The sequence below is a fragment of the Crocuta crocuta genome, unplaced genomic scaffold, assembly GCF_008692635.1.
Source record: "Crocuta crocuta isolate KB4526 unplaced genomic scaffold, BGI_CrCroc_1.0 scaffold258, whole genome shotgun sequence".
In the NCBI taxonomy this organism is placed as follows: domain Eukaryota; kingdom Metazoa; phylum Chordata; class Mammalia; order Carnivora; family Hyaenidae; genus Crocuta; species Crocuta crocuta.
Genome location: NW_027532842.1, coordinates 2,688,874 through 2,702,689, shown reverse-complemented (window position 1 = coordinate 2,702,689; position 13,816 = coordinate 2,688,874). Strand labels below are relative to the sequence as shown.

The 13,816-nt window shown below is 35.4% G+C and overlaps 1 protein-coding gene across 5 annotated transcripts in view; it reads left to right on the top strand.

The window, feature by feature from the left end:
- Positions 1-873: 873 nt before the first annotated feature.
- PAN3 (poly(A) specific ribonuclease subunit PAN3) overlaps positions 874-13,816 on the top strand; it is a 114,658-nt gene continuing 101,715 nt past the window's right edge. For all 5 annotated transcript variants that reach the window (XR_013330587.1, XM_077745455.1, XM_077745454.1 and 2 more), the window contains exons 1-3: positions 874-958; positions 2,318-2,384; positions 4,555-4,625. Coding sequence is in view for 4 of the 5 variants with exons in the window: in XM_077745455.1 (XP_077601581.1) it covers positions 953-958; positions 2,318-2,384; positions 4,555-4,625 (144 nt within the window). In the remaining variant the exon portion in view is untranslated. The remainder of the gene's footprint in view (positions 959-2,317; positions 2,385-4,554; positions 4,626-13,816) is intronic.

The following is a 13,816-nucleotide window of genomic DNA, read 5'->3' as shown; positions in this document are numbered from 1 at the left end:
AGGTTTTCAGCATGTGAATTTTGCAGGTGTACACACATTCGGATCATAGCACCTTATCAGCACTTTTTCAGTTTTCTTCTTACTTGGGGGGTGGGGGGGGTGGGAGTGGTTTCTGTGGTTCTCAGAGGCTGTGCCCAGAAGAGGACAATCCTACTTGGAGCTTAGCTGATTTGTAAAGGATATGACTTTGTACTTAATGAGCAGCTTGGAAAATAACATTCCAAGTAATTACCAGGAGGTAGCATCTAAAACATATTGTCCATTACTTTGTTGGTATGTGATGGATTGCCCTACTACTTACAGTCGTTTTGTATTAACCTAAAGTCAGCAGCTTGTCTGTGTTCCTGACCTCTATCCCATTGCTGTGTCTGCAGAATTGTTTTTACTGACTTATGTATTAATGAGAGACTGCTGGTCTGTTGCGTAAGATGTGTTAAGAGAAACACTCCTGAAAAACTTACATCTGTTTCTCCTATGAAGATTCAATTGCAGTGTCTTATATTCTGTTGTTTTCTTGAAAGGTTAAAGAAAGAAAAGTTGATGAGAAAATGAAATGCAAGTGTGGTTTGTTTCTTCATGTTATGTTTGGTGGTGCTTATATACTAATATAAAATAAGTTACTGTCTCTGGAGAAAAATCAGTAAACTTGAGCATTGTTTAACAGATTTTTAGAGCTGAGCCAACTTTATTTGGTCCTGCCTTCTGTTATGAACAGATAAATAAAAATAAGTGTGACAGAGATTTGAGACTTTAAAATATAATCAGAGACACAGAAACTGCATCAGTATTTTGTACTTGCAAATAATTAAAATACTTGAATTTTCTTTATCTTTCAGTTCCTGGAATAGATGGAGGTGCTTTAACTGATACAAGTCTCACAGATTCCTATTTCAGCACCAGCTTTATAGGAGTCAATGGATTTGGAAGCCCGGTGGAAACAAAGTATCCCTTGATGCAGGTATCCTTAGTCTGAATTTACATGGCACTAAACAGTGACGTTTATTCCAGTGTCAGGGGATTTATTCTTAAACCTGTTGAGTACGAGGTAAGGTTTTAGGAGCTGATGGGGTAGGTGGGATACGGCTGGAGTCTGGGTGAGCTTTCAAGGGTAGGATGGGCTGGGAGAACAGTGGAGCGTGTAGAGGACGGGCGGCAAGAGCCTCGTTTTCACTCTTGTCTGTGTGTTGTGGGTCTGGAGGCAAGGCCTTCCTGGATGGAGAGACTAGAGGGTATGGAGTATGAGAAAGCAAGGAACGTGTTTAGAGAACAGAGAATATCCTAATTTTATAGAATCTGTAAGGTGAATGAAGGGTAATACACACTGGGAGAGGATATTAGAAAGCACTTGTTGACTTTTATATCTTCTCGGATGGATATTGGAAGGAGATTTAATAGTTACGCGTGTTGCCCAAGCTAATGATATGGAAGTGCAGTTCAAAATAAGTGTGCAACTTTGGTTTTAAATACCTGGCTAGTCGCTCTGGAAAACGGTGCAGTTTCCTCAAAAAATGAACACTAGAACTCCCCCATGACCCAGCAATAGCACTGCTAGCAGTTTATCCAAGGGACACAGGAGTGCTGATGCATAGGGGCACATGGACCCCAATGTTCATAGCAGCACTCTCAACAATAGCAAAACATGGAAAGAGCCAAAATGTCCATCAACTGACCAATGGATCAAGAAGATGTGGTTTATATACAATGGAATACTCCATGGCAATGAGAAAGAATGAAATCTGGCCATCTGTAGCAACATGGATGGAACTCGAGGGTATTATGCTTAGCAAAATAAATCAGGTGGAGAAAGACAGATACCATATATTTTCACTCATATGTGGATCCTGAGAAACTTAACAGAGGACCATGGGGGAGGGGGAGGGGAAAAAAGTTGGGGAGAGGGAGGGAGGCAAACCATGAGAGTTTCTTGAATACTGAGAACAAACTGAGGGCTGATGGAGGTGGGGGAGAGGGGAAGGGAGGTGATGGGCATGGAGGAGGGCACTTGTGGGGATGAGCACTGGGTGTTATATGGAAACCAACTTGACAATAAACTATGAAAGAAAAAAATAATAAAAAAATAAAACATTAAAAAACTCCAAAATAACTGGCTAGTGAGCAAAATTTTCATTTGCTATGTTACAGAGAGCATTTGGAAATTTTTGCATGAATTATTATAATCCATGTAGCAACATTTATAGTCAGATTAGAGTGTCAGTAATGTAAGAAGTGGATTGGAGGGGAAGAAGCAAAGAGAGTTAGTCCATTTGGTTTACTGCTCTCCATTAGTGACATAATGTGTATCTCTTTTGTTTTTCAGAGAATGACTAATAGTAGCAGTTCCCCAAGCCTTCTTAATGACAGTGCCAAGCCATATGCAGGCCACGGTAAGACTTGATCCTTTTTTCTCTTGTATATTTATACACATACATATATACATACATGCATGCCTATGTATATATTTCTGACTCTAAAACCGTGTGTTGATTGTAGAAATCTTGAAGTCTTGAAAATTATGAATATATATAAAGGAAGAGAGTAAGAATGATCTAGAGAGGTAACTATTATTTGGATTCCATAGAATTCCAAATAATGGTTATGTCTGAGTGTGAAAATACATGTACATATATATACATACATGATATTTAATACTTGGCTAAATACTTAAGATCGTATTAGATTTACTTAAAAATTATGAGTTCCTTTTTTGTTTTTTAATTTTTAAAAATATTTTTATTTATTTTTGCGCGCGCACGAGAAAGACAGAGAATGAGCGGGGGAGGGGCAGAGGGAGAGAGAGACACAGAATCCGAAGCAGGCTTCAGGCTCTGAGCTGTCAGCACAGAGCCCAACGCAGGGCTCAAACTCCCGAGCTGTGGGATCATGACCTGAGCTGAAGTCACACACCGAACTGACTGAGCCACCCAGGTGCCCCTAAAGTTATGAGTGTTTCTTGATCATAATAAATTGAATTCTATTGCTCATTTTCATAATGTACCAAAATTTTTTAAAAAGGTATTCTAATATTGGACTGTGTGTATGAATCTGTGTTTATATTTTATTTTTTTGGAAACATTGTTAGACATGCAATGACTGTTTCCAAGATCATGGTCATTTTTAAGACTTTTGATATGGAATTTCCAAGTATCTTTCTGTATTCTATTTTATTTTATTTTATTTTATTTTCTGTATTCTATTTTAAAAACAAATGTTCAAGAATAGTTTCTTAAAAATATGTAACAATTAAGTGTCAATACTCTGAATCAATTAAATGTTGACAGTTCTCATTAATGATGAGAATAGGAATTTGCATGTTGATTATATCCTGAGATAGACATTTTGTGCTGTGTGTCTGTGTGCATGAAATATCTATCACTATTTAGATATTTCAACCTTTTTTTCTGTAGAAAAAAATCAGTATTTTAATATTTAATAAAATTTTTAGAAACTAATTTGTGACATAATATTTTTAGCATTCCCATAGAGTTTATATGCTGACTTTTAAGTATTATCAAAAGTAGAATAAAGGATGAATAATATTACCTATTTTTAGGTGCCTTGAATGTATACATTACATAAATATATTTTATTAGGTTTTTCACTGCATATATTAAATTGTTACTTCTAATGAGAGACTAGACTGAAAATGCAGGCAGATGAAGCTGGAGCAGTTAAACAGCAGTCTGTACTGCATTATGAAGAGGCTTAAGGCCCTTCTAAATGAGAACATTTCCTATAGTCTTTAGAATTTCATAGATAATTTATTGAGAAACATAATATTAAGTAGAGCTCAAAATTGAAGATAAAGTATTTCCATGTGTATCATGTATACCTTTTGAGAAACTCTTCTGACCTATTAAGTGAAAAACAATTTAGAGATACACTTTTGTCTGTAACTTCTGGACATAGAGTAATAGAACTTTGAAACTATAGAATCTTTGAGTTTCCTGTTTGTGTTTTGAAACATTTAATATTTACATATTTAAAAACCTAGTTTACTTGTATTTTTAGTGAGAGTATAAAATATCTGGTGATAAGCTGAAAAAGATGGAATATTCTATAGATGGTTTTAAGGTCTTGCCTAAGTGTGGAAATCCAAATCCAGTTACTAAGAATATGGCTTTCTATCCTCCCCCCCACCCCCGCCCCTTGTGATTTTTCTCATGATTTGGTTTCAAATACACAAAGTTCATTTACTACTGGTAGACTTCTTTCATAAACAACATTTTTAATGTCAGGAGTCATCTCTTCTTTTTTTCTTTTTGATTTTTCTTTTGGTTTTAAGCAAACAGGTGTACCCTAATCCATATAGCTTTTGATTAAAGTATTAGCTAATACTTTAATTGGCTAAGTATTGGCTGAGAGAAGTATTCTCTAATTTGTGTTTCATTTACTTAGAAAATGTTTGAACATCCACTGTATGTGAGGCATTGAGTTTAACTATTATTGTGGTATATGATTTTTATTACTGTTAAAAGCATTATCAAGTTAAACATTTATTAGATTTGTGGGTTGCTTGAGTTGTCTGTGTGGAAACTTATGTAACTTACCTTCCAGATCCTCTAACTTCACCTGCTTCATCCTTGTTTAATGACTTTGGTGCCCTCAACATCTCTCAGAGAAGAAAGGTAGGTGAAGTTGAAACTTCTGTGAGACTAAATGGAATATAGAAGTGATATTGGGGTCATCACCTGTGTAATGGTCAATATTCTCTTAAGTTGGGGAGGGGCTTTTAATGGACTGATGTTTTTCTTGCTTTTGCTTGCCGCCCCCTTTTTTTTGTATATATTTCATATATGTAGAATTTTATTTACCTCTGTGCATGAAATAGAGATTTTATGTGAAGGAATGAAATCCTTCTCATTTTCCTTCATTTTCTTTACCTTAATGTATTCTATTTTTAAGAAAACATCTAATTTAATGTTGTGGTTGCTGTTAATGTGACCCATTATAGGCACATTAATCAAGTTTTAACTTTATTTCCTCACTGCTTTTCAAATTTCAAAGATTTCTCCCCTAATTTAAACTCCTCATTATGAGGCAAACTTAAAAATCTTCTTAATTTTTCATAATTGGTTCAACTGTTTAAAAACAGTTTAGAATCTCTTATATTAGAAATTTAACTTTATTTAACTTGGAATTGAGACTGATAGGTCAGGTATAGAGTTTGAAGAACTTTATAGGGACTAGTTCTATGACAAGTGGAAATGAGACTTTATTACCCTTTGATGCCTTTGAGTGTTATGGAGAATCATTATGTTAATAGTAATGATAATCTAGAGAAGGTGACACTTTTGGTGGGGATCAGTGTAGCAGCTAAGAAGTTCAGGAGGTTGTAAATCTTGGTGGAAATGACTACAGTGTTGTAACTAATTCAGTTTCCTAGGTAATGGAAGAAAAGAAAGAATATTAATTTTGGGAAACTGATAAAAGTTTCAGATAGTTTTCAGAAGTATCTGATCAGAGGGGGGTATAAAATGAAATTCAAGAAGACTAGATATTCTCAAGATAAGAATTATGGGGTCAGGTATAAATGACATTTAATACTTTAAGTACCTAGTATTATCTCCATATTGAAGCATAGATAAGAACAAGGAACTAATTAATTATGAAATACTTTTAATGATAAACTAAAATGTGAGTTTAAGTTTATAAAGTTCCTTAATGTGCTATCACCGAGAGCTCACTTAACTCTTGCTTTACATACTATTCTCATCAGTTTCTGAATCCATATAGTAGGAGTGGAATAGAATTGGACACAGGTTGACTAACTGACAGTACTGAGAACTGACAGTAGACAAAGCCTGTCAATATGGAAGGAAATTGTAAAATGCTGAAAAACAGGTAAAAGCTAGAAATCAAATTATCTGGAGCTTTTTAGTATAAGTAAAAATAAAAATCCCTTCAGTAGTCTTAGGAATCCCCTTAATGGCTTTTTCACATCTTTAATAATTAGTTAACTGTGATAAGTAGCATTTCTGATGTATGAGTAGAAAGTAAAACTAGAATGGCAAATAAACACTTAAAAGTATTCTTAATATGAGGGTTTAGTACCTTAAAGTTGAAATATATGACTTAGAGCTACTGAGACTCGTTTTTGAGAAAATAGTAAAAATCCCTGGAGATCAGAAAAAGGAGGATAGTGTCCCTTCTTTTAAAATTTGTTTTAGTAAAGCAAAGTAGTACAAGGAAATGTTATTACGAGTTTGACCTCAGTATTTGGAATGGGAGCAGTTTAATATGGTGAAATGAGCACTGTGCTGCAATTTTTGAGGTCCTGCATCTCCAGCTTTGTGACCTTCGGCCAGCTTCCTAGGCTGTAATGTTTACATCCATGAAGTGACCAACGTGCCCTGAATAATTACTGTGGTGTCTTTCATCTTTAAATCTCACTGTCCCTCTACACTGAAAGGACCTACAGTTAGTCTCTACTTAGAAATTCAGGGTTCACATAGTAGATCTTTTAAGGACCATCTTTTCTTGCCATTTACGTTTAAAATAATATGTAGGGATATAAGAGATTTTTTCCCCAGTAATGGACTGTATAGTTAGGAATCTGTGTTGGTACAGGTTGCATATGTCTTAAAATTGTTTATGGTTGAATTGAGGTTTAAAATTTCTTTGTGTTAGAAGAACTCTTAGCGTAAGTGTATTGTATACTATACGTTGTGAATTGAAGGCATATGTAGACAATTTTTCTTTTGTCATAGTAATTCGTAACGTCTGCTTAATGATGCAGTTTTAGTGGAAGGAACTCAAATTTATGTGAATATAATTCTAAGTTGATCTAAGCAGGCTATCATGATTACTCAGAGACATTTCATAAAGGTATTAGAACAGATAGTTAGGCCATACGTACTACTGTTTCATAGCTAAATGATTTTCTGGAAATCTCAGTCGGGCCAATCTGTAGGCCAGGTATGCTGCTTTTTGCCAGGGGAGTATGAGAATTATTGGGGTCAGATCAGATCACTGTTTTTACTGTAAGCAGACTTACTATGTACTATATGGAAAATTTAAAAAGAATGGATTGATGTTTATACTGCTTCTCTCTAATCTAATTGAAAAGGCAATACATGAACCTACTTACAGCGTATTAATTAGTGCCAATTTAAGTATCTGATGATTGCAAAAAAGCAAAAAATTCTCTAGATGCAGAAATGTTTATGGAGAAAAGATGTTTTGAGTTGTGGTTTTTGAAGGTGAATATATGCAAAGACTCTTAATCAGAAGATACTGCTTGATTAGAAGTAAGAGTTAATTCAGTAAATTTTTAAATCCTCCTTGTCATGGACAAACTAAGAGACTATGACCGAGGGCCTCGCATCTGAAGGGACTGGCTGAAGTAAAATGTGGGTCATGGAAAGCAGTATTAAATAGGTTCATCGCCATTTGTGTGGGTTGCTGTATTGTTGCTCGGCATGTGAAAGACTTCCTGAAGAGCCGCGTACTGAGAATATGCACTGGGGCCCCGCTGCCCATGCCAGGGACCAGCGCTGGTCCCGGAAGTGTGTGGTACCTGTCTGTAGGCACAGAAGTTAAAATCTTGAAAATAAGTTTTTAAAACTTTCTGCAATAATTTGATAATACTGCAACATCCAAGTACGTGCTCATTTTTCTAGTAATTCACTTTTACTTTATAAAAGTATACCGTCATGATACAGAGGAAATTACTAAAAAATGATTTTTCACAACTGATGTTTGAGAAGCACTGATATTTCTTCTATGTTAGATATATATATATATGTATATATATATAATATTATAGATAGGAAAAGTAACCATTGTTTGAAAGTGTGTATAGTTATTGTTGGCTCGGCGTGGTGGTGGAAGAAATCGAGTGTGGCTGTGTACTCTGTGGGAGAGTTAAGCCCCCCAAAACACTAGAGAAGGAGTTTTGTTGAAAATGGGAGTTGATGTATTCAAGATTAATACATGAGGAAACCTTAACAGCAAGATAGATGAAGCTGCAAAATGGCATACCAGGAAAAGGAGTCACTGTGAATCACAAGTGTGATGCAGGGAGCTGTACAGTTTTGGGTAAGAATCCTTTGGGAAGAAAATATCTTTATAATAGAGTTAAATGTTGAAATACAGATATGCAGAAATGAAGTGAATCAGTACTGTGACGTCTTGCTAGGTATTCTTGCTAAGCTGTGAGTTTTTATGCAGGGTGACCACTCATGATTGAGATCAGTCCTAAGCAGAGTGAGAAGCTTCAAAATTTATGTTTGGCATTATTGGCTCTCCCTTGTATATAGCTTTCTTAGCCTTTCTTTGCCCTCATGTTTTACTCATTAGAGTCCTTTTTGTGTTCACCACCCTTCTCCCCCATAGCCAAAAAGACTCTGGTGCCTGTCATTTATACTTCCTGTTTTAGTTGTACTTAAGGTGTTGTTTTGATCATTATGCAGCTTTACCTGGGCATTTTCATTTAATTTCTAGCAGTGGGAGAACAGATTTTTAAGGTTGTAATTAAGAAGTTAAAGCCTTTGGGCTCAGGGGACAGAGATTTCTAATGTATCATGTTGATTTCTTCTGTTCTTGGTTTTAAAGCTCTTTGTTCGGATGAGAGAAGTGGAATCAAAAGGGTTTGGCTTATCTGCTGGATGGTTTATTTGTGAGGATGTGTTATTTTTGAAGATGTGTAGATTTTGGACATCCAGTTCTGGATTATTCTGTTTGAGGGAGAAGTTCACTAGCAATACTTTCTCTGCTTTCATCCATGTTTTATCTCAGTTTGGAACCTCCTTCCCACTGTTTGGTACCTCAGGAGCATACACCTCCCTCTCTCACCCATGTTTATTACAGAATTTACTGGTGATCTGCATTGTATGTTTTCTGATTAATTTGACATTTAAATATTTTTTTGTAACATTTCTGTTCTAATGTCTTTAAAAGATGACTTTCATATCGTTTCTAATCTAGGGAACAAACTGTGGAGTAACAAGGAAACTAGAGAAACTATTTATGGTAGGGTTCTTTTATTGGAGAAAGCTAAAGTAAATTTGGAGAAATTAATAGGATTATAGCAGAGGCAGTTTGGAATGTGAATCCTTCCTTGGTCCTTCTGAGGGTTAAGCTTATTTTGGAACATCAGATCAAGTATTGATCTCAGGAAAAATAAAAGATGAGAAAATAGAGAAATTGAAATTGAAATCTTAATGGAAATTGAAATCTAAAACTCTGCTGTAAAACCACAGTTTTTAAACTTTTTGTACATGTTCTCGAGAATTTTTTTACTTAGTATTTAGATTTTGCAGGTCAACCACATCAGTATCAATACTCATGAGTATTGTATGAGTAATGTTCCTATGGAAAATTGTGTTTAGAATTCCAAATTAAACAGAACTGTTCTTTTACTGGCATAGACTAAACCTCCATTCATCTCCACTTGCCAGGCTGTGGGAATGTGTACTGTCCCAGCTTAAGCCAGATGTAGGTGAGGTTGTAGAGTTAGAGCTACGTATGGGTCCCTCTGGGAGCTGGTAGAGTTGTGGGAGTCCAGGTTCCTGTGGGTTAGGGAAGCACCCACGGCTCCTGCTGATAGCTTACTCAGAGCCTCTTGTTGAGTTTATATTTCTCTCAAAGAGCAAACAATCAGTAGTGATCACCAGTGGTATTGAATAATGTTTGAAGTTTTAGGGTTTGGAATTGGATGCCAGGCAGTCTGAATTGAATCTCCATTTCTTCACGGATTATGTTTGTGTCGTTACTTAGTTAAACCTGTTTCTGCATTTGCAAAATGAGAATAATAATGATACTTAGTGCCTGTTATGTGCAGTTAGGAGGAGGACTAAATGAAAAATAATTCTTGACCCAGAAGTGCCTGATAAGTGGTAGTTATTGTACTAATACATTGTTAACTATTGTTAAATAAATAAATAAATATCTGTTACCGCTCCCTGTGGGTTAGGCTGTATTATAATTGCTCACTGGAATTCTGGTTCTCCTATAGCTGCGCTGAGGATGTCCATCTTTTCCTTCAGGTGTTCAGGACCCCTCCGCCTCCCCCCACCCCCACCACTTTTTTTGTGCCTCCTCCGCACACAGCTGTTAGCTTCTCAAATGTGCTCAAATTTGGTGAACATGCGTCTGGGGATTTCTCATGATGTAGTAAGGGACGGATAGAAACTTGATTTTATTTATATTGATAATGATTTTCTGTATCTGTTCCAGGTAATGTGGTAAACTTAAATAATTCTTTCATAAGTGAATGCTTATATTTTATATCATTGAATCACCCCAACAGGTCTTTGAGAGAGATTTTTTTGCTCATTTTACAGAATTAGGAAATGGAAGTTTTGAGAGAAAAAGTAACCCAGAATGATATAGATAATATAAGTAATTACTTATATTTCAGAGAAAACCAGAAGTAAAAAATAGGGAGGTAGTGGAAAGAGGCTACTGGTATTATACAGAGGAAGAGACAAAACATTGACTGTATGCCCGTTTCTTTTTCCATTTACATGATTCTGTAAAAATTTCTATGAAACACAATTTTTAGGGCAAGAACACACAATTAAGCTTTTGATATTTGACACGTAACCTTTTAGAAATGTTGCACATGTTTACATTCCTACTTATAGGTTTCCTACGGCTTTGAAAACACAGAGATGTAAAATATTTTATATCTTTGTTCTAGTATAAGGCAAAACCCCCCTTCATTGTTTAAATTTGATTACTGGTGCTGTTGAACTTCTCATTTATGTTAATTGGTCATTGGTGTTTCTTTAATGTCCTTTGCTTATTTTTTCTGTTAGGCTACGCTTCTTAAATTCATTGTAAGCTAATGAATGTTAGAGATTTAAGCCTCTTCTATTGGATGTTTCAGTCTCTGCCATTTTGTTTTTGGTCTTGAATTCACGAGTAATTCATGCTATCACTTTTGCAATGTCACACATACTCTGATTAAGTACATTTAAAAAGAACAAAATAAGCTCATTTTTGTTAAAATAACATGGTAACTCCCTATATGTCGAGTCAGTGATTTTTTAAGTTGAAGGGATTGTCGATGTTTTCTTGTAATTTTAACATATTGTCATTTTTAGTGCTAATGATCTGTAGTAATTAGTGTTCCCTTAGCAAATTGATATGTTCTTAATCTCTGTATTTTAATTGTTAGATTTAAATGTGACATTTTTAAAATTGTTTTTATCTCCAGTCTTAATTATTCTTTTTTCTAAATGCTGTGCAAATAACATTAGGTTAAGACTTGTTTAGAAATATGATAGTTTTATAGAAGAGGACTCAGTTTTGAAAGAGTTAATTTTGCTTTCCTGCTAAATAAAGAGTACTCCAGGTTGACTTCCAGGATTGTGTGGAGATAAAGATATGCTTTCAAAAGAACAGATTAACTTTTGTTGTAACAAATTAGGAGTTCAGCCATGTACTACTTTCTGTACTTTAGTTTAATTGGTACTTTGTGGGCAGGGACCACTTGGGTTTTGTTGTTGAGTCAGGGAAGAATCTTCCAAATTTATGACCACAAGGAAATTTTGTTCTACCAGTTGGTTAAGTGATCTTATGGCAGACTTTTTTGTTTTGGAATTTTTTTTTTTTTTTTTTAAGAGGTGTGTGGTGGTTTGATGTTTGACACTTTATACCATATTTAAACATGAAACTGAAACAGCCTGCCTTTTATCCTTAGTGTATAATACTGTTGGCTGTAGTCATTATCTTGTTTTAGCTTTGAGCATTGTGAGTTAGTTCTTACCTAATAATAATAGTTTGGTAAAAACCATGGTGCTCTTGACTGTCTGGATTTAGGAACTAGTAGCTCATTCTGAGATTATGTGGCTGGCTTCTTTTTACTCTATTCTGGCCATTGTGTTCACAAAGTGGAGTAGTTGATCTTAACAGCTTGGCATTACTGGTGGTTCATCTCTTTTCTGTGATCTAGGGGTCAGTACTGAATTAGTGAAGGTGAGTTTAGAATTCTCATCCACAAACATGCTAGCTGAAGTTTTAGCTAAATTGAACCCAAATTGTACAATTTCCCCAACTCTGTTTTTTTAAAATGTTTATTTATTTTTGAGAGAGAGAGAGAAAGAGAGAGAGAGAACGCTCCCACACGTGGAAGGAGCAGACAGAGAGGGAGACACAGGATCTGAAGCAGGACCCAGGCTTTGAGCTGTCAGCACAAAGCCCAGCGTGGGGCTTGAACTCACAAACCATGAGGTCATGCCTGAGCCGAAGTCAGAAACTGAGCCACCCATGCACCCCTGCCCAACTGTGTTTAATTCTCAAGATTTTTTTCCCCTGCATTTTGAAAGTGGTGAGAGAGAGCTGCTTAATTTTATTATTTCTTTGAATGGAACCTCTGTAGCTAGCTCTTGTTTCTCAATGATCCATCCATGCCAGGTAGATTCAGAGATTGATTCATTTAGGAATTTGTATTTGGCTGTTTTAAGATGAGCTAGAATAATGTTAAGATTGAAATATGTTAAGTAATATGATAGAATATGGAACAGATTTCTTCAAATTGGAGGCAGAATATCATAGTTAAGAGTGCACACTCTGGAGTCTGCCCTTACGTTAGTTGTGGGGTTACACTTTTCTCATCGATGGAGTTGGCTTTATGGCTGTGCTGGTCTCACGGAGTTGTGACACAAGTGTTAAATACATTAGTGGGTGTAAAGTGCTTGGCGGAGTGCCTTGCGCTTATCACCTGGTTGGTTGTTGTTCCAGGTCTTCTGTTGTTTGTGATTCTGTAATTTTAAAACGTGCTCATCTGTTTCTGAATGTGTGTGAGGTTACTTTTGAGTAACCACTGCCTTAGTTTAGGTTAAATTTACTAGTAAAGAGCAGTTACGAGATCTTCTGCTTCATTTCAAGATTGAAGCAAGGGTACGCATATCCATAAAAAAAAGGGACTAGGTATTTGGCATGATGGTTAGTTTTGATAAAGTACTGAAACACATTCTAAAAGTTTTAAGATTATTACAGGAGATAGTTTCTTGTGGAAATAAATTCATGACTTAGAAAAAAATGACTTTCCTCAGATTCACTTAAAATAACTTGGGCATGGTATTTTATTTCTCTACATTTTATATTCCATTCCATTCTAAACCAGAAGAATAAAAGAAACTGCAGTTTGGTGTTCTAGTTCTTTAGAAATTAAATGTAACCTTGCTTAGCAGAAGTATTCAGCTGATCTTGTTTTTGTTGGCATAGAACTTCATTATAATATGGAGGTTTTAAGAACAGACGTAATAAGTGCTTCCTGCAATGTATGCATATAATATTGGGGGACTGGTAGTGGAGCCTAAAAATATGTTTGTGTGTGTATGTAAATCCTGTTTTACTGTATTGGATATAATTAGATCAGTTTTTACTTAGCAGCATCCTCTGTTTTCATGCTATTATCCTGTACATTGATTCCACAAATTAAAAGTCTTTTTCATTTATAGATGTTTTCTTAGCCCCTGAATCTTTAACAGTGGGTTTGGTTTTTAGTAGCCTCACTTGCCCATTGCATCCTACTCTTGTTTTTATTTGAACAGTGAAAAGTTAAGGAACCTAGTATGTTTTCATGAATGGCCCACAGTTAATGATAATGAATTGCAGGACAAAATACAACGTAATCTTTGAAGCTGGCTTACTCTGTTTTTGATTTTTTAAGTCTTTTACCTATGGGGAAGATGATTGGAGCCCATGCTACAGTGATTTGTAGGTCTGGATTTACTATTCTAAACTAATTAGGTGTAGGAGACTTTAAAACCCTCATTGTAAATTAGGTCGAGGTAGTTCCTTGTCTTGATGATTGTATGGACATTATTTAATTTATTTGATTTTAAAATTCAAATGGTTTTAATCA